We start from the raw sequence: 23325 nt of genomic DNA, 5'->3' as shown, positions 1-23325 counted from the left end.
GACCAACTAGATAATTAACCCCTTTTATTAAGTATAGATCAACTATGTTATATATATATATCTTAAATTATTTTACAAATAAGAGTCATCATTCTGGGACAAAATAATAAAAAGGCGGAAATTGTGAGTTAGAAATAAAGTGTGGGGTGTGTTTTTCTTCTCTTATCAACAGCATTAGTATTATCCTATGGTGAAGATGTTTGAGTGCTCACTTCTCAGTTCTCACTTCCTCCAACTCCTTACTAAACTTGTTTAACAACACACTTCCCACTCCTCCAGCTAACAATCTCACCGCTAAAATTGTATCATCAAAATCATCCTCCAATCATCATGATTCTCAAGGTAACTATACTTGCTCATTTTGCATCAAGATATACATACCCATGTGCCTGTGGCTGTTTGTTTATATATGTAAATCATGAATTTCAGCAGTTGTGAATCTCAAATGGGGGAGGAGGACGCTTGCATTCACCTCCACATTGTCTTTCCTACTTCCTCTTGATACATCTATGCCAGCTTTTGCTGCTACTGACGAGGAGTAAGCTACTCACTCTGCCCCAAAATAATAGTCGTTTTAACTTCGTACACGTGATATGAGGTGGAAAAAAACATATTTTTGGACATTATTTTTCGTATTTGTAAGTTACTGGTAATTCTTTTAGGAGATTTTAATTGCCTTACTTGTTTTATATGTTAAGTTACTGACTCTCCCAAATTCTCCGAAATTGTAAGGCCTGTAGAATTTTACTAAATAGCTAATTTTTTACTTGTGGGGCTAAAAAATTGATGTTGTTTCTTTACAATGTGACTGACTATCTAACTCTACGAGTGAGCATGTGACTTTTTTAATGTTACAGTTACTGGTGTCTAGTAATGCTATATAGTTCAGCTTCACCAGCAAAACAAAATAATTTAGACTTTGCATATTCCCTCAAGAAATTTTTCACTATTTCCAATCAAAATTATCAGAATGTTAAGGTATATTGCCCCTCAGGATGATTAGCTATAATAAAATTATAATCTCTCTAGTGGCAGTTTCAGAAACTTTAGTTGTAAGATGCCAGAAAGACATTAAGTCTTCTTTAAATAGTAAATCTTCATCAACTTCAAAGACTCTGAAGCTCTGCAAGAAGTTTGAGAGTTAAATAAAGGGACTAGATATACAACTTATAGAATTTGCATGAAGTTTTTGAAAATCTAATGCACATCACTGTTGTAGGGTCATGTTCAAGAGAGAACCATTAAAGAGAGAACCATAGAACCCTTACCTTATAAGGCAGGATTCTGCAGCAGAACTTAAGTATGAGTTAGGGTTCTGCAACAGAACTTCACATGCAAAAAATGTCAATATCTATGTATTAGATTTTAAAATTATTTTTGAACACATACAACGATGAAGAAATATGAAAAAAACATGTATTTAGATTTAAATCCTAAAAATCTATTTAAAATTTAGGGTTCTGCAGCAGAACCTTAATGGTTCTATGGTTCTATTTTAAGGACTGGTTCTCTCTTGAGCGCGACCCCACTGTTGTATTCTTCAAAGAAGCAAGATAATACTACTAAATCAGTTAATTTTTATTTTTTAGGGCCGTGTGCCCCTAAAGCAGTCCCATACTGTGTCCATTGATGGTCATCTCACAATGTTTTTCAAAATCATAAATGTGTTGAGTACTTGCAACTTTCGGTATATTTACTTTGACTGCAATACATGGATGCCAGTGAATTTCAGCTCATACAGGGAGAGGTGAGGAAGGTGTTGACCAAGAGCAAGGCTCCTGGTGTACTACGTCTTGTCTTTCATGATGCAGGGACTTTTGAAATGGACACAAAATTAGGTACTTTTTTCAGACACCAATCTTGTGAAATACTGGTTTGGCTATAACAAATTCAAATGCTAAAAGATTTCCACTATCATATCCTGTTACAGAGAAAGAGGATTAAAAATAGCATTTCTGTTGCTCCTTCATAAAGTGCTAGTACCATATCGGTTATGACATACTGAAATATCCACTCTATTCTTAAAAACCATGAAATGCTTAGTACAATACGGGCCTTTACATTTTCTCTTATATCAATAATTTACCCAAATCTCAGGTGGAATGAATGGGTCTATAGTTTATGAACTTGACAGACCAGAAAATGGAGGTCTGAAAAAATCGTTGAAGGTAAAGTCTGTTATTTAAGTGACCCTTAGCTTTATTCCCTTCATGTGATTTTGTAGCATTCATTTGTTGTCATGCATGCTGTACTTATCTGATACTTCTATTTATTTGTCCAATTTGCACATATACGAACATACACCCAGACTGATCAACTTTTACCTGGCCTAAATCCGACTATTTCCTTGGTGGGTGCATTCTCACATAGATTCTACAGAAAGCAAAGAGCGAAATTGATGTGATACAGAAAGGTTCCTGACCTTCAATTTTTGAAGCTCATATAGATATACTGGTAGTCATGGTAGCTTGGCTAACTTCATTTTTCTCGTCTACTCTATAGTCTCGTGGGCAGATATGATTGCTGTTGCTGGAGCAGAAGCTGTTTCAATTTGTGGAGGTCCCTCCATCCCAATTCAGTTAGGCAGAATAGATTCAATGTAAGAAAAGTTTATTTTCCCCATGTCAAATGCTGTTGGAAGATAAATAAACATTGTGAGTAATTACTATGGAACATAGAGAATTATAAACTTATATTCAAGTAATTTTAAATAGATTAAATATTAGATGTCCTAGAGCTATAGTTATGTTACATATTGTTCCATTTCCAGTAGTAGCTTTATTTAACAGCTCTTTTCGCAGCTTAAAGTATGTTTCTGCTTTAATAGGGTGCCTGATCCTGAAGACAAACTTCCTGCAGAATCATTTGATGCTTCTACCCTGAAACAGTGCTTTCAAAAGAAATGTTTCTCGTAAGTATATGACAAACTTAAACAAAACTTTCTCTGTAATAATATTTTTTTTTAGAAAGATGAATAAGCTGATGAGTTAGTTGATAAACCATACTATACAAGGTTACGAAGAAACCTTAGCTTCGTGAAAACTGTTGTATGCACTCAACTTCTGCACACAGTTATAAGTTTATATCGTACGCTGCTATCTAAATATGTTGACAGACAGGAAAATATAACAAGAACTGTTCTTTTGGGTTGAATGTAATAATAAATTAGTACAACTAGGTGACATGAGGCTATGCTTTCATTCTGATTGCCATGGAGAGATCTTGTGTGCCAACAATTTAGAAGTCAGTAAACATGATACTGAAAGTTGTGTTTCACACATTATGGTAAGCTTCATGATATCAAAAGTGTGGTATGCTATATATAACAATATTTTGTTGGCAGCGCACAACAGCTTGTTGCTCTGTCTGGTGCTCATACTATTGGAGGTAAAGGGTTTGGGGAACCTACAGTCTTTGACAATTCATACTTCAAAATACTTCTTGAAAAGCCATGGTTGTCGTCAGGTGATTGATGTTTAACCACTTCAAGTCATTAAAAGTTGCAGCTTTTATCTGTTTTCTTATCATTAAGTCTCATTATAAAAGTTAACAAGGTATTTACTCTACTATAGATCTGCTTGCTGGCTTAATTCCAGAGAATCAAGTTCATGTAGTAATAAGAGACTAAAGGGAGTGTAAAAAAATCCTGAACAGGAAAAAGAAGACTGTACATTATAACTTTACAAGTGACTAGTAGTTCATTATATTACGGTATATGTTTAGAATTGAAGGTGGACGTCCAAGTAATACAAGAACTCCAAACCCACAAAATTAACTCATTATAGAATGGTTCAGAAAACCACCACAGGCGGATCCAAAATTGCTAGCTAATTTGGTTCACATCAATTGTATGCTTCTGCTTATGAAGGCATTCATACTTAACCGCCTAACTGATATCAGCTGTAACAAGACTTCCTTGTCAAGCCCAAAAAACAAATCTAAGCAGCCTGGGGCGGTGCACAAACCACTATGTTGTCAAGATTTGACACCATATGTAAAACCCCAAGTCGAAGCCCGTGAGGCTAATAGGTACCGAATCGTTGACAATCGACCACAGGCGGATCCAAATATTGCTAGCTAATTTAGTTACCATTAGTTGTAGGCTTGTGCTTATAAATACAAACAAACTTAACCAAGTGACTGATGTGTGATCCAAAGCATTTTATAAATGTATACATCTTCTTATATCAAATATATACAGTTCTTTTTTGAGTTTTTCCAGTTTTCTGTTATCAGTTTCTGAGCAAGGACTATATCCGAATGGTTCATCACATTTAGGAGTTGTTATGCCTAAGTACCTAGGATTTTGTTAAATATATAGAAATATTACAGTTCTTATTTGAGTTTTTCCAGTTTTCTACTGTCAGTTACTGAGCAAGGACTATATCCAAATGGTTCATCACATTTAAGAGCTGTTATGCCTAAAGTCTTAGGATTTTGTTAAATATATAGAGATATTCAGACTTTTGGAATTTAGGGGATACACAATATAATATTCAACATTTAATGTTTCTTCTTTCTTTACATTTCTATGCTTATATGTTAACTTTTTCTTATTCATGCTGTAGCTGGTAGTATGATCGGTCTTCCCTCAGACCGAGCACTCGTCCAAGATGATGAATGCTTAAGGTAATTACACTATCAGAATTCCTTTAGTAGTTGTTGTACTGTATTAGTATTAAGGAAGTATACATATATTACTAAATTTCCTCCAATACCTTAGATATCCCAAAAGTAGTACCTTTGCGAACTTAATGAATAAATTTATCAGTTATCAGCACAGTTCCAGTAACCAAAGTTTGTTACTTTGTGGTGGATTCCCTTTACAAGATCTTACTACTCTAGTAAAATGTGTAGGCCCATGTTAAATTAATATTCCTTCACATTTATGAAATCGGAGGTAAAAAATGCATACAAATCTTGAAACAGTAGTGTGGGAGACAACTTGGACATCTCGAATAGGCCCTGCTGGAGAAATGTTGTGCTGCAGCTAACCTAACAAAGGCGACAAATAACTGCATTAGATATAAGCGATGCATTTCTTAACATTTAAAATCCACAGGGAAAGAGAAACCATGTGAGATAATATCAATTATAATGGTATTACTATATGAGGATACAGAAGTAACCGAATAGTAGAAGAGAATGCCAAAATGTTGGCTATCGTCATCTTTTAGAGGTATCGTAGTTTTTTTTTATTAAGAACACAGATATGTAGTATCTTTACTAATGTCTAGTTTTGCAGTTAATTGGGAGGGTTTGTGCTAGTTTTATCTTACAACTCTATATGCCAATTTTGATTTCAACAAATCCAAATTTGTAGGAAAATTTATATTGAATTGACAAATCTTTTTGCCATGAGTTATGATGTACTGTACAATTTAGGCCTTAACTTAAAAGTTAATCAATCCTAATGTATTACAGCTTTTATTGCAACCATAAGGTTTAAAGCGGATACAGCAAACCTCTCATTCTTATATCGTCCGAACTACCATGTTTTACTTATGTCTTAATTCCATTTCGTTATGCGTTAAAGAATGATTACCAAATACAACATCAGTGTTTATGTGAAGTTAAATATGCATATATTAACGGCAATTTGTAGTTATTGACCCTAAACGGTCTATACACCCATATTCCAGGTAATTACTTCAGAGTTCTATTATCCACTATGTCTCTTTGTACAATATAGACTTCCTAATTTGTTGCAAATTTGTATGCATATGAATCTTTAGGAGCCAAACGGCAGATGTCAAAAACGAAGATAAAAAAGACATGTTTATTCTAGTAAATAACATTTCAACCTCTAAACCATTTTTGAATCATTTGCTATCAAATAGGTTTCCGTCCTATGCTTTCCCAAGGCCTTACTATTTACTAGTTGATCGATGAACCACATTAAACTTAAATGTCAATCTCCTGTCTATGAAACAAATCAATTCTAAATGTTCCATTCTTTCATTCAAAGTCAGACTGGGACTCTAGTGGGCTGGATGCATTATCTTTTTTCTGAAACTGGTTTATTATGTGAAGCTGCTTCTAAATAATGGCGGGTGTTTATTATTCTTTCCACTTTGTATAGTGTCCAGTGTTCCTGTATTTATCTGATATTGCTTGATACAAATAATATAAATTTTAATCAGTATGATGCGTAACTGTTTTCTTATCAGTAATTCTGCTGCTTTGCTAACTGAATTCATATGCCATTTCCTACAATGGTGAACAGTTGGATCTCAACTTATGCGAACAACGAGGATTTGTTTCTTGAAGACTTCAAGAATGCTTATATCAAACTTGCAAACTTAGGTGCCAGATGGAGAAAATCAATATAATTGCGCTGCTGGAAGAATGCTTTTGTCAAACTTTTAGATCCTAGTCCTAGTTGGCATATTCGAACATGATCTTCAACATGTAAATTCTATTGTAAGAAAAAAGCTGGATAGGCAGTTGAAATTTTAATGGTAAAGTGATTCTTTTTTAATCTTAAAGCAGCATTCTCAGCTACTTGTGAAAATGAACTCAACATGAACAGGCAAATGGAGATAGGAGAAACTAATGACAGAAGTAGTTTGTCTGGACTGTTTAAATTGTGTCTTCATATTGACATCTCCAACTAACCTCAGCATCTACCTTTACTTGCAAATAACTTGAAATGTGCAATTAGTCCTGCTAGTCATATATCTGAAATTTCTATTTGACAGGTTTTAAAAATCAAAATGATCAAAAATATTTTTAATATATGAGTATTTAATTTTTGACGAATAAATTCTAAATATTTTGACTATATAGTTATAACTAAAAAGAAATTACGTTTCATTATATTTTTTTCACAGTTATTCATCGCTGTATCTTTTATTACATCTGTTTTATTACATGTGTTGTTGACGATGATATCATGTGATTTATAGATTTTATAAATTTAAACTGAATTAGTATATTTATGTTAATCAAGAGTTAAGTTCTATGAAGTACATAAAAACATTGGAGTATTGGAGTACAAATCATAATTTTTTAGTTTAATCATAAATAATTACTTTTATTATCCAAATTTATATATAATTTATCATTTATATGTAGTATTAAATATAATTGTCAATTAATCATTAATATCTTTCAACTTTAACAAGCATTAAGATTGTTGTTATGCTTATAAGTTATATTGCAGAACATAATGTCCTACGATTTATAAAAGTAACTGTTCTATCTTTTGATTACAATGTTTATGTTGTAAAAGATAATCTGCAGGTTGTGGAATGTTTACAAATATTGTAGAAAAAAAAAATTAAGATTCAAATGACTAGATTATATTTTATGAATCTTGTACTCCAATACTCCAATTTCTTTTGTACTCCATAGAACTTGACTCTGTTAATCAAATTATTAGTAAACTAAAATTAATATTTTATTTAAGCATATTATATCATTCTGCAAATCTTTAGTTACTTAATTAACACTTTACTAAATATTATTGTATGTATGTGACAAATAAAATATCTTTAGATAAAATTATTGCACAGGATATAGTTGTAAAATATTTTTAAATTCAAATTCACTTTTAAATAACTCACCATAAAAACAGCGTGAACTCGACAAATGAAAAAAATCCATACAAATTTAAAATTTGCAATAAATCATTTCACCAAAAAATAATGTATGAAAAATAAAAAATCAACAATTTCTGTCTCAGTCCAGAACTGTACTAAACGAGTGACACTCTTCTAGAAGTCTCACTTTTACCATCTCTGTCCGAAGAGCGGCATTAATACAAACACCTTTCCTACAGAAGTAGTGCCCCCTCTTGCATTTCACTCTTACACACCAAAGATCAAACCTTTTTAAGGTTTCTCAACTTGGGTCAGTCACTTTTTATATATATTTTTTGTATGTATATGTTCTTTCTTTAATCTGCAGCATCAGCATTGTAAACTCTGCATTTCAACAGATCTAGTGGGTTGGTTGCTATGTGTTTTAGATTATGAACACTGTGAAATTCAACCCCTTTTTGTTTTACTTGAATCTGGGTAGTTTTGGTTTTGGATCTTTTGCTTGTGTTGAAGATCTAGTAGTATACTGCATTTAGCTTTTATGTTATATATGCTTACATGTGTTTGTATCTAGATGGATTGGATTAGAATTTGTTTTCAAGTTTATTTTCTGAAATGCTCGATTTCTTTGTAATGCTACCAGTTTGTGTATTGGATTCATTCTTAAAGCGCCAAGATATGGTCTTTTCTTTATAATGGGTTTAGAAGAATTAGGTCTGGTTTGGCAATGTGTAACCCCATTTATGAAATGTTTTTATATTATTGTTTTATCTGTTAAGCTTGTTTGTTATGGTTTAATGTGTTGAAATGCTGCTGGATCATTAGCATATAGCATTTGCAGACTCCAATTCTGTTTATTGTCTTTTTATTCTTTGGATATGTATGAATTTTAATAGTGCCTTTCCTCAAAAGATGAAACAATGTGAATATGACTGCATATGTTAATCCAGTGATCTGTTGCTTATGGGAGAGTGTTTAACGACACTTTATATATGTTCATATATGATCATTTTATAAGCAATTTGTGATTTTCCAGGTGGGAAGTTGTGAACTTGCAGCAGATGATGGATGCTGATAATGTTATAGTTGTGTCCAGGAATGGAATAAGTAGCGAAACTGAAGACCATGAAAAACATCCAGCTAAGTTCGATGACGATGCATCTTTAGAGGAAGGAAATGGCTCAGACATTGAACGAATAAACAGGAGTTTTGAAGGTTCGTTGAAATTAAGTAACAGGTCCTTCACTGAGGATGAGGAAATGACGCGTGAGGATATTGATAGCCTGAGTGAATCCAAGGTATTATGTTTCTGAACAAACAATCTGGTCTAATAATGTTATCTTACTTTAGTTTAATACTTAGTATATCAATTTAGGATCTTGGAATGGGAGAAAGAAAGGAGTCAGAGGATTCTGCATTGCAGAGGGATGTAAGCAATGTCGTGAATGGGAAGCCTTCAAACCAAAAATCTTCTTCAGGGAAACGCGAGAAAAAGATTGGAAATGGCATTGAGTCACAAGCAACTCCTGTTTTAAGTGCTTCTGCCACTGTTGATTCACAACGGAAACAACCATTTGCTCTTAGGACAAAGAATACACAAATTAATGACAAGCATATTTCTGAAAGCAAGACAAAGCCAGCCCCTATGCAAATTAAGGCTCGTGTAACTAAGGCATGATCAATACTAAACCAATTTCATGTTTCTTTAAACCAAAATTTTTGTTTTGTTTTTGAAAAGTGGTTAGGATATCTAATCTTTCTACTTCTGTTGTAACACATTATTGTTTTCTTTCAGCACTCTGAAAAGTCTAGTGCACCGTCATCAAGGACGAAGTTGTCTGAATCAGAAGGCCTTATGTATGTTCGTGACAGTTGTAATTGTGGTATTAGCGTGTGTAGTTGGGCACAAAATTCGCAGATACCTTGTAAGTTAATTTTAATATTTGACCTGCAGGGAAAAGCCTAAAAGGGAGACACAGAAAATAGTTGGTCCAGATAAAGCAGAAGGAAGCACTCATTCATCTTCGTATCCTATTTTGCCAGTATATGTACATACTGTATTCATCCTTTGGGAACATATGAGTTGGTTATTGCATACCTAGTATGGATTTCTTATGTTTTGTGAATTCAGTTATCAGTGTATCCTTAATATTACATAGAAGTTCGGGAGCAGGAGATAGTAAAACCAAAAGACTGGGAACTCTACCATCTTATGGTTTCAGTTTCAAGTGTAATGAAAGAGCTGAGAAAAGAAGAGAGGTTAGTTTTACTTGGTCACATTAGTCATAATCATTAATCTGTCATTGGCTTACAGTTGCAATTGTTATGGTCATTAGTACTATTCTAAACTTGAGGAAAAAATCCAAGCCAAGGAACAAGAGGAGAACACCCTGCAAGCTAGATCTAAGGTACCGCTTTAAAAATACTTGATTTCAGTGCTTTTAGACTGCTCTACGTGCCAGTTTTAATTTTTCTGCTTTTTTTGTTTTTGATTCTGAACAGGAAAATCAAGAAGCTGAAATTAAGAACTTGAGGAAGAGCTTGAAATTTAAAGCTACGCCCTTGCCAAGCTTTTATCAAGAGCCTCCACCTCCTAAAGCTGAGTTGAAGAAGGTAACGCATAAATTTTAATGTGAAAGGAAAATTCTCAAGTACATATCAAGTATCTACATGATGTAATATAGTCTATCTTGTTGCATATCCTTAATAAATCCACGGTAATTAACTGTATTCACTGCCTGGTTCTTTAGTACTTTGAATATAGAGAAGGTTACACAATTTTGAGTCAAAGAACTATACGTCTATTCTTTTGTAATTTATCTAACAATGCATATAAATAACAATGATGACAAAACATAGTAGTCTGTTGGGTGTGCTTGTATTGGGGGTTGAAAAGGGTTTGGTTGGGATGGGATGGGATAGTTTAGGCGAGGTAAAGGGAGAGGGTTTAATCCTTTCTTTGTTTGGTGCATGGAGTTGAGTTGAGTCGATGGAGGTGCGGCTGGGCAACTAGTAGACTGGTCATGGACAATCGACTAGTAACTAGTCAACTTATTAATTAATAAAGATATAAATCTCATATATTTGGTTTCTCCCAACAATATTTCGACATTCCCTTGTATATTATTACATAGTAGATATATAAATATCCAAACATCTGTTCTCATCCGTTTCTCTATGCTTCTCCACACATTATATATATTATACACTTACTATACGTCTATACTATATTATTAAAGCTAAAAATGCAAAAGTTTGGTCGTTTGTTTGTAGTCCAATAAAGTGCATTATAACTGTTAGATCACATAATCAAATTGATGAGAAGTGTTAGATTGAATTTTTTTATGTTTCACTAAGATTTTACTAGAACTCTAAGGTTTGAATCCGCCAACAACATATTAATTTAAAGCCATATAAAAAATTATTAACTATTAAAATACAGCCATGCATCGCACGGGTTACATGCTTGTACAAATAAATAAATATGTGTGTGTGTGTGTGTGTGTGTGTGTGTACTATATTAAATTAATAGGACCCTACCACCACATTAGCATAATTATTGCACCTTTTTGGGGTGAAACCCACTGCAAGTCGCCAACTGTGTTCTGTAAGTCACATCATTCTAGTGTTGGTTAATCAAGATTTTTTTTAAAATGAATGTTATGTAATTATTGTTAGACATCTACGTTATGATTGTTTGCATGGAATATAACCTTGGGGTTATTAAAATTCGTACTAATTTTGTGACACTAAATCCTTTACAACAATCTCCTGGACTAATATTGATCACTTTTAGTTCATTTTAGGGACTATTTAATCCCACCCTCTGTGTAGGTATTAATAATCCCATGGAAATAAAGTAGCAAGTGTTTGAGGTGTAGTCCATGAGATAAGTTGAGGATCAAATAGAGTAGATAATTGTAGAAAAATATATCGTCCCAGGATTATGTGAAGATGATAATTGAAATTAGTAGGTTACGAGATGGAATACTTTCTCCAGTAAAATGTTCATCCAGTAGCAATTATAGAACTTTAGCATATGTGTATTTTTATATCATGACTGGTGAAAATGACTGACTTGATGTGTTTTCCGCATTTCATAATGTAGATACCAACAACAAGAGCAAAATCTCCAAAATTTGCTCGAAAGAAGGATTCACCCAGCAGAGATTCTCAGGAAAACAATAGGCGCAGTTTGCCATTTAGTCGGCTAAGTATGGATGAGAAAATTTCTCAAAATAATCCTAATAAAGCACATTCTCCTGTCCCTGTAAAGAAGCCGACACGCAAGTCTCTTCCAAAACTGCCATCTGAAAGGACCAGCTTATCAAGTGAAAGAACCAAGGCTGGATCTCATAAAGCTGCCTCGACCAGTGAGAAGGACAAGTCGATTTCTCCTGAACTAGCCTTATCAAATACTTGTGATGAGAGTGCATCTTGCACTAATCATGAGGTAACCCCAAATACAGAGCCAAGTCAGAGTCAACAATTACCCAGTTGTGCACCTGAAGTTGAATACCAGACGCAGATAATTTCGGGAGAGGAATCTGTTGCAACCGAGGACTAAAAATTGCGCAGCACTGGTATTTTTGCGTTTTAAAAGCTTGCGTTACAATAATCTTGTGGGGAAAGGGGAATGGAAAAGACCTGAAATCATGTAGTTTATGATTCATATGTTGTCTCTTCTATATTCAGCAGCAAGATTTGTTGTTCAATGTGGTGCTTTAAAAGTTTGCTGCTTCTGTCAGGGATTTTTGCATTGGCTGCTAAGACTTCTATTATGCCCGTGGCAAGTATGAAAAACAAAAATTCTCCGGGTTTGCTGTTTTGCAACAATTTTGGTATTTAATGCTTGTGGATTTTAGTATAATCAATCAACTGTTCACAAACCGAAATTTACAAAGCAAACTTTGTTCAGGGCTAACCTCTTTGCTCATATTTCCTAGTGGCTGTTGGATAACAGACAAGACAGCAAATAACAGAGCTTGTTAGAGTATTGATACATTCAAGTATCTTGAGGAGCTGAACTGCATTTTAATACCTCCTTGCAATATTTTTTTTGGCTTTGTCGGACAAAACTATAGTCCTTTTAATTTTATTTTGACAACATGTGGTCCTTGACTCTGAGTGTTTGCTCAGGGCATATTCTTTTGCCGCAAGTCTTTGCATGGAACCATACTTATATACCATCTTCTGTCCTCTTTCCTTGATCACTTTCTCTATATAAAACATGCAACAAGCAAACTCTCAAGTCTCAACTAACTAGCATCTTTGAGATTCATTCTGTTGTAGACTTGTAGTAACATAACATGGCTGGTCTACAAAGGTCTACAAAGTCATTCCGAAGGCAGGGATCCTCCGGTGTCGTGTGGGACGACAAGCTGTTACCGGAGGAAATAGACATCATTCTCCGAAGGGACGGAGGAAATGGAGGATCAGGTAATCCAGAATTGAGGCATTGTTATAGTATAGGAGGAGCTGGGATGATCGTCAACAATAATGTTGAAGGAGAAGATGGTATTGCACCTTTGGTTTATTCAAGAAGTTATTCTACACCAGTGACAACTAAACCATCTTCGCCTACAAAGTCTCTCTCGGCTTCGGGAAAACCTCCTGCAAACAAGTTCAGCTTTAAGCTTGGGAACAAAAAATTATAAATGCACGTTTTTGTTGGTGGTTCAATTCTTGTAAAATAAAAAGCATATAGTATTCATTTTAATATACCTTAAATATATTTGTGGCTTCATGGTTTCATGTCGCAGTTTAGAGTTGGGCATTAAGCTGTCATTGTTATATTACCATGAGAAGTCGATCCTGATGTAATCAGATTCTTTTCTTATAAGCAAATAATGTTTTTTTTTATAGTTATGAAGTTCGGTAATATGAAATACAAGTAGAGTTGTACGGAATTAATTAAAAATGGCTCTAATAATTTTAAATTTTTGTTTGCTCTTTGACATAATTTTAAGCAAGATTATTAATAATATATCCCTAAATAATATTTTTTTAATATTTGTTTGAATAGGATCGCCAATTTTTTAAGTGACATAATAATATTGTTTATGTGAATTTGTTTTTAAGGTTATTCATGTTGAATAGAGAAAAGTCTCTATATATCACAAAACCCACAAGTAATGATTTCCAAAATAACATAGTTAAAAAAATTGCTTTATATACTATTTATTAATGATGGACAATTGGGTGTTTTGATTTTTAGAAGAAGACATCAGATCATGTTAGCGTTTACGTCTGAAAAACCTTACAAAACGCTACTGATCCGGCATCTTATGAGTAAAATGCTACATTATATATTAATGATGGCCTTATTTCATTAATAATTTCATATTTAGAAGGCTGATCCATCACCTTCTCTAATCGCTTTCTCTAATCTCTAATCCAATCTCAACAATTTCAAAATCGTCAGACCCATAAGCATTTTAACTCGAATTAGATGTTAATAATTCCTCACTGGAGTTTGTGAAAATCAAGATGCAATTGAGTCCTGAATTCGGATTTGTTAAAGAAAATCAAGTTCGAATTTTATTATACTAAACTCGTTTCGATCGATCAAATTGTCATTCCAAGCAAGCCTGAGTTCAACAAATGTTTAAAAAAGATTGCATTTCAGTATGAGATACAAGTGAAGATGAAGAGTTCCAAACATAAAGTTATAACAAAATGTGTTATAAAATAGATTTTATTTTATGGATATCGATCAATATTATGAGATATTCATTTAAATATTAAAAAAAAGATAATTTATAGTAACTTTGTAGCTCAATAAATAGAGGGAAATCATGATCCTAGAAATTAGGAGTTGAAACTGATTGATTGATTTATCACTTCACAATTTATTAAAAAAAATTCATGAATCAAATTTTATTATCAAAATAAAATAATATATTTTTAAAAATTAGTTGAATTTTTTGTAATAAATCAAAAATATTGAGAACACAGAAACAAATACTCATATTCCATGCAATCCTTGACACTCGTTTATTGACAAAACCGAAAATATCCCACGGCCAAATATTACATTTATGATTCATAAACCTCGACAAAACCACCATACCGATACACTGATACTGGTCCAAAATCATTGCATCCCCTTCCACATCTCACTGACCGTACGATACAAATCTCATCCAACGGCTACTATCCATCCACGATCCATGCACTCCATCCTTTTGATCGACCCTCGTAGATGTGGCTCTAGTGCTTCCACGACAAACTCTTTCCAACCATCCGATCAAAAGCAATCCAACGGCTGTGATAATCTGAAAACACTTTCTATGTTTCTTTATCTGCTTGTAACATAGTAACATTAATGTCCCGCTCTTTTCTTACATCTCTATTTTGTCCACCGTTTGTATCAATCACTATATTCGATAAATATATAGATGTGTATGTATCGTATGATTTTGTAGAAAAATGTTGGAGGCGACGACGAGTTCTTTTGCAGGGAGCTTACCATCAAGTAGCGAAAGATCTTCTAGCTCTGCTCTTCAACTTGAAGTTAAAGAAGGTACTTTTTTTTTGTTTTATGAGCTTATTTTTGTGGATCTTTATGTGGGTGTTTGTGCATTGGGATTGTAGTTTGATAATGTTTGCTTTGCTGAGCTAGGTGATGTTAAAGATTGAATCTTTTGTTTTTAGTTTGGTTTGAGTAGGATGATTAAATGAGATGTTAGAATTTAGATCATAAAGATTGGATCTTTATTGTAAATCTCTAGTTGGGTATGCTGATTTCTCGAGAATCTGAGGTTTTTGCTTATGGGTTTTAAAGATGAAGGGTTTTCATGATCTGGGTGTGAAATTTTCTGGAGAGGTGGTGATTTGATTGGAATTAGCATTATTATGTTGATGCTATATGTATGTTTTGTGGTTAGGATAATAAGTTGTTGCTAAATGGGAGTATGTGAAGTGTTTGATAAGTTTGGATTTGATCTGTCAAGGTGTGGAGAGTGATGAAGAGATCAGAAGAGTACCGGAATTTGGAGAAGCTGGTGTTTCAGCTTCTGGGAGGGAGGGTAGCTCTCAAGGTGGTCCAGACCGGGTCCAAGGGGCTGGAGAGGGTTCTAGAAAGAGGGGTAAAAGCCCAGCTGACAAAGAGAATAAGCGTTTAAAGCGGTAAGCTGGACAAAACTAATGTCATTTTCTGAATTCTTTTTTGGCTTAGCAAGATCTGAATGGGGCCGACTTGACTTGCAGATTAAATTCCTTTTTTTTCTCCCTAAGTTTTGTTTGAGTTTTGGTTCTTGTTTTTATTCTAAGTTAGTTTTTTTTTTTAATTTGGGTTTGTATGTTATAGATTGCTAAGAAATAGAGTTTCTGCTCAACAAGCAAGGGAAAGGAAGAAGGCATACTTAAGTGAATTGGAAGTGAGGGTGAAAGATTTGGAGAAGAAAAACTCTGAGCTTGATGAGAGGCTGTCCACTTTGCAAAATGAGAACAATATGCTGAGACAAGTATGTTATATTTACATTAATTAGTTACACTTGTGCATCATAATACTACTTCCATTCGAATCTTGTTAGGGTAACAATATTACATCATGACCTAGCCTAGTATTTTATCTCATTCTATGTAACTAGAACTATTCAACCTAAATATCCCATCATTACTTCGCCTGGTCATTTATCACTTTAATAACTTGCCTAAACCTTTTTGAATGTACGTCTCTATGATAAATTCTGGGCATTCTTGCATTTAATGGCTGTTTGTACACACTTAAAATAGTCAGAGTTTTGCATTTCGGATACTATTGGAATTGTGCTTTACAGCTGACATTCTGTTAAACAATTCAAATATGCAAACTTATTCAAGTCTTAATAATGCACTTAGGGGCAGCTTCTGTTTAGGCGCAATTTGAGCAACCCAGATTTTGTAAGAAAATATTGTGCTCAGTGATCTTTATAACCTGAAAAGAGTATACTAAACTGTATAGGTGCAATATATAAATGGTGTTTGAATCCAATTCAATATTAGTTTGCCACTTGAATTCAATTTCCTTTGCTAATTAATCATGTAGATGTTACCAATTCTAATTTCCTCAAGGCTACAATATCTTGTGAAAAAAAATACATCTATATATCTTTGTGTAATTTGTAAGTAATATGTGCAGCAATGTATGTAAGAATTTTTTTGTGAAATGCTGGTTTCATATACTAAATTGTACTCCCTCCGTCCCCTCCAATTCTTATCATTTGGAATGGAAGGCTCGGCACGCATTTTAAAACTCACATAAAATATAGTTCTATAATTTATTTTTATAATTTTTTTTTCCTGAATAAAAATTTAAATATTAGATTTTTATTCAGAAAAAGAAAATTTTAGAAATAAGCTATGGAACAATACTTTATATGAGTCTTAAAATGCGTGCCGAACACTCCATTCTAAACGATAACAATTGGAAGGGACGGAGGGAGTATCTTTTTAGAAATTCATTGGACTTGTTTCTGCAACAAATCGAATTATAAGATTTGCGTAATTGCTCATCCTTGCCTATTGCAACAATTTTCAGATACTGAAGAATACTACAAGTGGTGGCAGGCAGGATGGGAGGAAGTAGCTGCTGGCTCTCGCGTGAGATAATGAAAATAGTAGAAGCCTTGTTCCTAATGTTTTTATTCTGAAAGATTGGAAATACTGTTGTTAATAGGTTTCTCTTAATTGTCCATGCAACATATATTTTGATGGTGCAAGGAAAAATCAGGCAATCTAGTTTCTGAGTTGTGTAGTCTAGGTGTCTAGTCCAAAATAATAGTGCCGATCTGTTGCCTACATGCGTTCATGCATAGATAATACTACTACTTATGAGATCTTCTGGTCGATTACTTGTGCAATCTGTTGCCTACATGCGTTCATGGCAAATTTCTGGTCGAGTATATGTATGAAGATCTCGGAAGTTGCTACTCCACCAGAAGTTTAATTGCAGAACTGAAGAAGACAAGAAATCCACACCCATGACATTCTATAAACAAGTTAAACTTGTTAGCCTGATTACAATTGCCACAAGTGTACAGCCGAGAATTCTTTCTTTTACTTGACTTTACGACCAATGCAAGTGTTGTTGATTGCCAGTCATTAATTTAACCATTCTTCCTAGCTTGATGTTTTGGGACAGACAGAGGCGATCATTGTGAAAAGAATGATCACATTCATTACAATGATAGAACATCCGACTATTATTAACTTGCTCGCTCTTTGCATATCTAACAGTAGAACACTCCTTCGTAGAAGAATGGAGGGTGTCTTAAGAATGTAGGGGAGAATCAAACCCGAGAATCCCGTGATTCTTCTATCACGATCATCGAGTTCTGGATCATCCTCTCTAGAAGTTCGATTCGTTCTATTGAATGGTTCTTATGACTACACCGTTCTTCAATTATGTGCTGATCATCATGTAATACTGATATAATCATACTGTTTTCACATTCACCTTCAAACTCTGACTTTAAATTTGCCACACTGGGTTTCAACGAGATCGAATGGTGATTGCTCTCTAGACAGAGGAGATTCTACCAGATCTGATTCTTTACCAGTGCTATCTGCTTCAATATCATCCCTGTAAACAACAAAGTGAAGATAATTTAGCAATAATAATAACAAAAAATTAGCTCGCTACAAAGAGGAAAAAACTGATCTAAATTAGCAGAGAAAACAAGACTGAATAGTTAGCATAAAGAAAACGAAAGCAACACTGGATTTGGGCACTCACAGCAATGTATGTGAGGATGAAGCTCTCATGTGCACAAAATATGTGCATTTGTGACAATAATACATCCAGTTGTTTTTGCAGACTAACTTGTCGCAGACTGCACAAAATCCATTGAAATAGCAATGCGTGTGAGGAATGGAATAGATAAGACTGAGAGGGTGATGGTGATAGGTGGGAGCTGGAATCATCAATGGCGAAAAAGCACATATTTGAATCCAAAAATCACAGACGATGCATACATAGGAATAGTCCTCGGCTTTCACTCCACAAGCATCACACTTAAACAAGGCTTCCCTCTGCAGTGTGAGAGTGTGCTCTCGGTGACCTTGATGATTAAGCACCCTGGGTTCAGAAGGAGCAAAAGCACAAAAAATACACACATCAACATCAGATCCTTCACATGAATAAGGGAACTTGACCTCACAAAAGCAATAATCAGGACATGGTACGAGCACAAGGGGGTGTTGAGAGTAAGAAATCCACAGCCATCGCGTAGAAATTCATCTTCTAGGCAAAATTTCGATTATTTCATAACGTCCAGCATCACATAGCAGCCATGTTGATGTTCTGTATACTCTTATTATGGTAATATAGTTCAAAAATTTGAAGAAAGTCACAAACAAGCTACTAAGTTCTCCTACATTTGTCATACTCCACACAGATTTAGCCACCGAGCAGGCGAAGAAGATATGGTAATCATCCTGTATGATAGAAGAACAAAAAACAAGAAACATTTAACTAGACATGTCTTTGATATAGTGCTGCCACCATCGGCAAACATTGACTGAGAATATGTCAAATCAGATTCTTCACTTTTGGAGGGACAAATAAATTCCAAATGCTATTCCATATGGTGTTATCAGCACTAGTTGCTGACAATGGAGTGCTACTAGTGAGACAAGGTGGGGGTGAAATGAGGATGCTCCTGCATGCATTTTGTGCAGCAACCTAGTGGAACAGGAGTGAAAAAAACCCGCATCAGACAGAAGCTTAGCAAGACAGATGGGAAACTGTTATGGCTTACATGCACCCATAGCACATTGACAGTCTTCTATTATCACTAATGTCATCATCATCCTCAAAACTAGCAAACTGGAACTGTACTAATCGATGTTCCTCTTGACTCCACTGCCCTTCATATATATGTGGATGATTACGTATTCTTAATATAGTCCCACTGTTTTCACCTTCACCATGGAAGTCAATATGAAATTTGCAATACAGGGTGATTAATAAGATTAAAAAGAGACTCCTAGACAGGCTGAGAAAATTGCACTAGATCAGCTTCATCATCAATGCCATCTGGTTTCAACTAAATTTTGGAAACAGCAAACTGAAACGGAGCTCATAAAATATAACAGTAAGGGGCAAAGCTTCCCACCGTCTATAGATAATTAGATACTCTGGATTTAGCACATTTCATAGACTCTGCAATAAGGTGGGCTGGGCAGCTGGACAGAGGTCTACACCTATTCTGGTAGCAGTTTCTCCATATGCTTCCTCCAATTACTTAGCTCATGTCACCTCAAGGAACAACTGCAAATTTGCAAGTTGGAGACAATCGGCAAAGGAGAAACCCTCTTGATTCATCTTGGACCTGCTGCTTTTCAGGTATACAGTGATTTGCCCATGCTCTTGCTAGCATTCATCTGCGAAAGGACTTAAAGGATTGTGGAAATGCCTTGGACCTCACTGTGTGAAACTAGTGCCTCCTAGGATTTTTCAGTCTTATAAAGGCTTTGTGCTTATAGGTGAAGCTTGGTGATGAGGAATTAGCAGAACTAAAGTTGAAAGGACTTAAAAATATCATTCAAGAAATCACACACATATATATCCTGGTATTATTACCAAAAGTCATTACAAGAGCATACTCCATCCCTGAAACTGTGGAAACGATTTCTGTCTCTCACGATTATTTCTCGATTATAAACCTTCGATATATATCTGGTAGCAGAATGACAATCTCCACAAATTCGTAAATTCTTCATAATCCTTATACAAGTTCCTGGTGGTGTCTTCAGAAGTGCAAAAGCAATAGCAAGCTTTTCACTATGCCTATTGAGTGCATCCTCCTTGTCCTCTTCATCAATATCAAGTAAAACCTCTTCTGTTGTAGGAACATATCCTGCCCTTCTCATTTTCCTTGTCATCTCATCAATCATCTCATATATCTCTTTGTAATTATCTTGTGTTTTATCTCCGGCAACAAACTCATAAATCTTATTATCCAGCTCAATCATAGTGCTTCCAGGAATTTTCATTATCCCCTTCTTCCCCATCACGTCTCGAATTGAGGTTTTCTTTTCCCAGTGGGACATTTTTGCATATATGTTGGAAAGCAAGACGTAATTTGACTCTTGCATTGGCTCTTTACTAATCAACTTCTTTGTGATCGTTTCACCTAAATGAAGCTCACCATGAGCACGACAGGCAGTAATTAGTGTTCGCCAAATTATCGAGTTTGGCTTAATTGGCATGTTTTCAACAAACTGTACAGCTTCTTTGACAAGTCCAGCTCTACCAAGCAAATCCACCATACAACCATAGTGTTCTATCTTAGGTACAACACCAAATTCTGTCATCATCAAATCAAAATACTTCTTCCCTTCATCAACTAAATTCGAATGACTACAAGCAGTAAACAACCCAATAAAAGCAACATCATCTGGTGCAACCCCACTTTCTGTCATCTCATTAAACAACGCAACAGCCTCTAAACCCTGCCCATGCATTGCCAGACCTACTATTACTGAAGTCCATGTAACAATAGTTCTATCTTTCATACCCCGAAACAAGCTCAACGCTTTATCCACATTACCACATTTCGCAAACATGTCAATAAGTGCATTCCTAAGCTCCACACTTCTCTGAACCTTCTCCTTCTCAATAAAAGATTCAACCCACTTCCCAAGCTCCAACGCACCAAGATCAGTACAAGCAGACAACAACGAAACCAAAGTAACCTCATCCGGCTTAACTCCCGCAATCTGCATATTCCTAAACAACTCAACCGCATCAGTAGACATCCCTAACCTAGCATACCCGCCAATCATCACACTCCAACTCACACAATCTGACTTGCAAATTTCATCGAACACTATCCTCGCAAACTCAATCCCTCCACTACAACAACAATACATATGAACCAGAGTATTATTCACATGAATATCATCATCGAAACCAAATTTTATCACCGACCCATGAACCTGTTTCCCCAAATTCAAGTTCCCAAGACCAGCACAAGCCTTGAGAACAAAAGGGTAAGTGAATTTATTAGGCATCACATTAATGCCTACCATATGTTTGTACAAAAGCAAAGCATTCTTTTTCGTATGACTCGTAAAAGCATAGGCTCTAATTATAGTATTAAACAGAAATGCATCATAGTGGGTGGTGGAATTGGAAGAGAAGATGAAAGAAGAAGCGTAATCGATTGCGTTGAGCAGGGAAGAAGTGGAAGCGAATTTGGTGAGGACTAATGGGTTGTTTTGAAGACCAAATTTGAGGATTTGCGAGTGGATTTGAGTGAGATTGAGAAGGGTTTTGCAGGATTGGAGCAGAGATAAGATGTTTTGTTCTGAAGCTCTTCCGGTGGTATGAAATGGTGGAGTAGCAAGAGAACAGAGCAGCTTGGCTTTGGCGCCAGAGTGCTGCATTTTTTGAATTCTATGAAAGAGTTTTGTCAAGGGTTTTGAATTTATACTCTTTTTTTATAGAAATTTTTAGTACTAATACTCCCTCCTTCCCATTTTAATTGTCCTGTTTTGACTTTCAACGGTCAAATTGACTAATTTTTGACCAAGTATATAGAACAAATTTGTTATTATTTTAAAAAAGTAAAAGTTACATTTTATAATATATTGTATGTACTTTATAAAGATATAATTTTTTTAATTTTTAGAATTGTATTATATGTGTAAATTTCAGTCAAAGTTCGGTCAATTTGACCATTTAAAAGTCAAACTGGACAATTAAAATGGGAAGGAGGGAGTATATTTTTTTAATATCTACTCTCATTTATACTAGTTTTCATTTGTGTTACAGTGATATTATAAAAATATATTTTTTTAATATTTACTCTCATTTATATTAGTTTTCATTTGTGTTACAGTGATATTATAAAATTATTTTAATCATAAATAATTGATATGACTTATTATTTTATATTAACAGAAAATACGAGACAGTGAATGATAAGAAGTGTTTCAAGCCCCTCTAGTAGTTTTCATATATTTTTATATGACTTTTCACATTGAGCACTCCATAGCATACTCTCTTACATGGAGTTACGTAGCCACCATCATAAATATATACATAATATATATTCTATTATATTTTTTGTGGAATATAATTGCAAATTTTGATTATTAAACCAAAAACGAATTTATACAATTTTTTTATTCCAAAGATCATCTAAAATTATGCAATATCTCAACATGATTCTATAACAGAATAATAATCATCCAGAATTATTTTATTGTAGAATCAGTTTCGAAATATACTAATTTTCATCAAATTTTAAGTGTTAAATTACTTAAAATAGATATATTTTATAGTATTCTATATTAGAATCACGTTTTATATGTATTCTATAATAGAATTTGTAATAAAATTTGATGATTTACAATGGCGCACTATGTAACTCCATATAAGGGGTAACTCTCTGAAATGTTGGCTTGTTAATAATTATCTGAGTAAATATCTTCTAAAAATTTCATTTCTATGGGGTGGTTTGTTAGAGCAAGTCCAAAAGTGTCCTAGGTGAGGTCTTAAATATAATGCTCCCTCCGTCCCTTTTTTTTTTGAAAAAAAAGAGATAATTCAATAAATAATGGCCATACGGCATCTACAAGAATGATCGAGTCGAACAAACATAGAAAAAATTAACATGTCTGTCCCAAGATGAGACAAATAAGCGATGTTGAAATTGACGATGGTACATGTATAGATCCTTTCTCTGTGTTCACCATCTTTTCCAAAAACTCCGTTTGAGCTATCGACCACAAATGCAATTCCTGAAAGGCTTTATCTATGAATCCAAACCACTCTCACAAAAGGAGA

The 23325-nt window shown here is 34.4% G+C and overlaps 4 protein-coding genes across 6 annotated transcripts; 3 read left to right on the top strand and 1 right to left on the bottom strand.

Moving 5' to 3' along the window:
* Positions 1-197: 197 nt before the first annotated feature.
* On the top strand, positions 198-6504 carry LOC108205727 (putative L-ascorbate peroxidase 6). Its single transcript, XM_017375769.2, has 10 exons — positions 198-342; positions 430-538; positions 1723-1838; positions 2098-2168; positions 2371-2413; positions 2503-2599; positions 2828-2911; positions 3344-3465; positions 4569-4629; positions 6227-6504. The coding sequence occupies exons 2-10, from the start codon at positions 510-512 to the stop codon at positions 6330-6332; spliced, it is 729 nt and encodes a 242-aa protein (XP_017231258.1). The 5' UTR covers positions 198-342; positions 430-509; the 3' UTR covers positions 6333-6504.
* A 1186-nt stretch (positions 6505-7690) lies between these two features.
* LOC108204231 (protein WVD2-like 6) lies at positions 7691-12364 on the top strand. Of its 3 annotated transcripts, none has more exons than XM_017373563.2 (9): positions 7691-7854; positions 8581-8842; positions 8920-9216; positions 9340-9401; positions 9499-9570; positions 9704-9803; positions 9881-9952; positions 10047-10157; positions 11653-12364. In XM_017373563.2, exons 2-9 carry the CDS (start codon positions 8606-8608, stop codon positions 12109-12111), a joined length of 1410 nt encoding a protein of 469 aa, XP_017229052.1. In that variant the 5' UTR covers positions 7691-7854; positions 8581-8605; the 3' UTR covers positions 12112-12364. The 3 variants fall into 3 exon arrangements, with proteins under 3 accessions (XP_017229052.1, XP_017229053.1, XP_063940408.1); XM_017373564.2 differs by having other exon boundaries at positions 7714-7854; positions 9707-9803; XM_064084338.1 differs by lacking the exon at positions 7691-7854 and adding an exon at positions 7866-7951.
* Positions 12365-14874: 2510 nt separating this feature from the next.
* LOC108204232 (transcription factor HY5) lies at positions 14875-17377 on the top strand. The gene is made up of 4 exons (XM_017373565.2): positions 14875-15069; positions 15500-15674; positions 15856-16012; positions 17068-17377. Exons 1-4 carry the CDS (start codon positions 14976-14978, stop codon positions 17113-17115), a joined length of 474 nt encoding a protein of 157 aa, XP_017229054.1. The 5' UTR covers positions 14875-14975; the 3' UTR covers positions 17116-17377.
* Positions 17378-20046: 2669 nt separating this feature from the next.
* On the bottom strand, positions 20047-21943 carry LOC108204230 (pentatricopeptide repeat-containing protein At5g48910). Its single transcript, XM_017373562.2, has one exon. It carries the CDS (start codon positions 21918-21920, stop codon positions 20109-20111), a length of 1812 nt encoding a protein of 603 aa, XP_017229051.1. The 5' UTR covers positions 21921-21943; the 3' UTR covers positions 20047-20108.
* Between the last annotated feature and the right edge of the window lie 1382 nt (positions 21944-23325).

The sequence above is a fragment of the Daucus carota genome, chromosome 1 (assembly GCF_001625215.2).
Source record: "Daucus carota subsp. sativus chromosome 1, DH1 v3.0, whole genome shotgun sequence".
Lineage (NCBI taxonomy): Eukaryota > Viridiplantae > Streptophyta > Magnoliopsida > Apiales > Apiaceae > Daucus > Daucus carota.
The sequence above is the reverse complement of the archived record's forward strand: the minus strand, read 5'-3'. Positions and strand labels throughout refer to the sequence as shown.

Coding starts and splice junctions, on each gene's coding strand:
- LOC108204232 (XM_017373565.2), top strand. CDS start 14,976: ATGTTGGAGGCGACGACGAGTTCTTTTGCAGGGAGCTTACCATCAAGT. Junction 15,070..15,499: donor TCAACTTGAAGTTAAAGAAG/GTACTTTTTTTT, acceptor TGATCTGTCAAG/GTGTGGAGAGTGATGAAGAG. Junction 16,013..17,067: donor AGAACAATATGCTGAGACAA/GTATGTTATATT, acceptor AACAATTTTCAG/ATACTGAAGAATACTACAAG.
- LOC108205727 (XM_017375769.2), top strand. CDS start 510: ATGCCAGCTTTTGCTGCTACTGACGAGGA. Junction 2,414..2,502: donor AATTGATGTGATACAGAAAG/GTTCCTGACCTT, acceptor TCTACTCTATAG/TCTCGTGGGCAGATATGATT. Junction 3,466..4,568: donor AAAGCCATGGTTGTCGTCAG/GTGATTGATGTT, acceptor TTCATGCTGTAG/CTGGTAGTATGATCGGTCTT.
- LOC108204230 (XM_017373562.2), bottom strand. CDS start 21,920: ATGCAGCACTCTGGCGCCAAAGCCAAGCTGCTCTGTTCTCTTGCTACT.
- LOC108204231 (XM_017373563.2), top strand. CDS start 8,606: ATGATGGATGCTGATAATGTTATAGTTGTGTCCAGGAATGGAATAAGT. Junction 9,217..9,339: donor TTAAGGCTCGTGTAACTAAG/GCATGATCAATA, acceptor GTTTTCTTTCAG/CACTCTGAAAAGTCTAGTGC. Junction 9,804..9,880: donor GAGCTGAGAAAAGAAGAGAG/GTTAGTTTTACT, acceptor TATGGTCATTAG/TACTATTCTAAACTTGAGGA.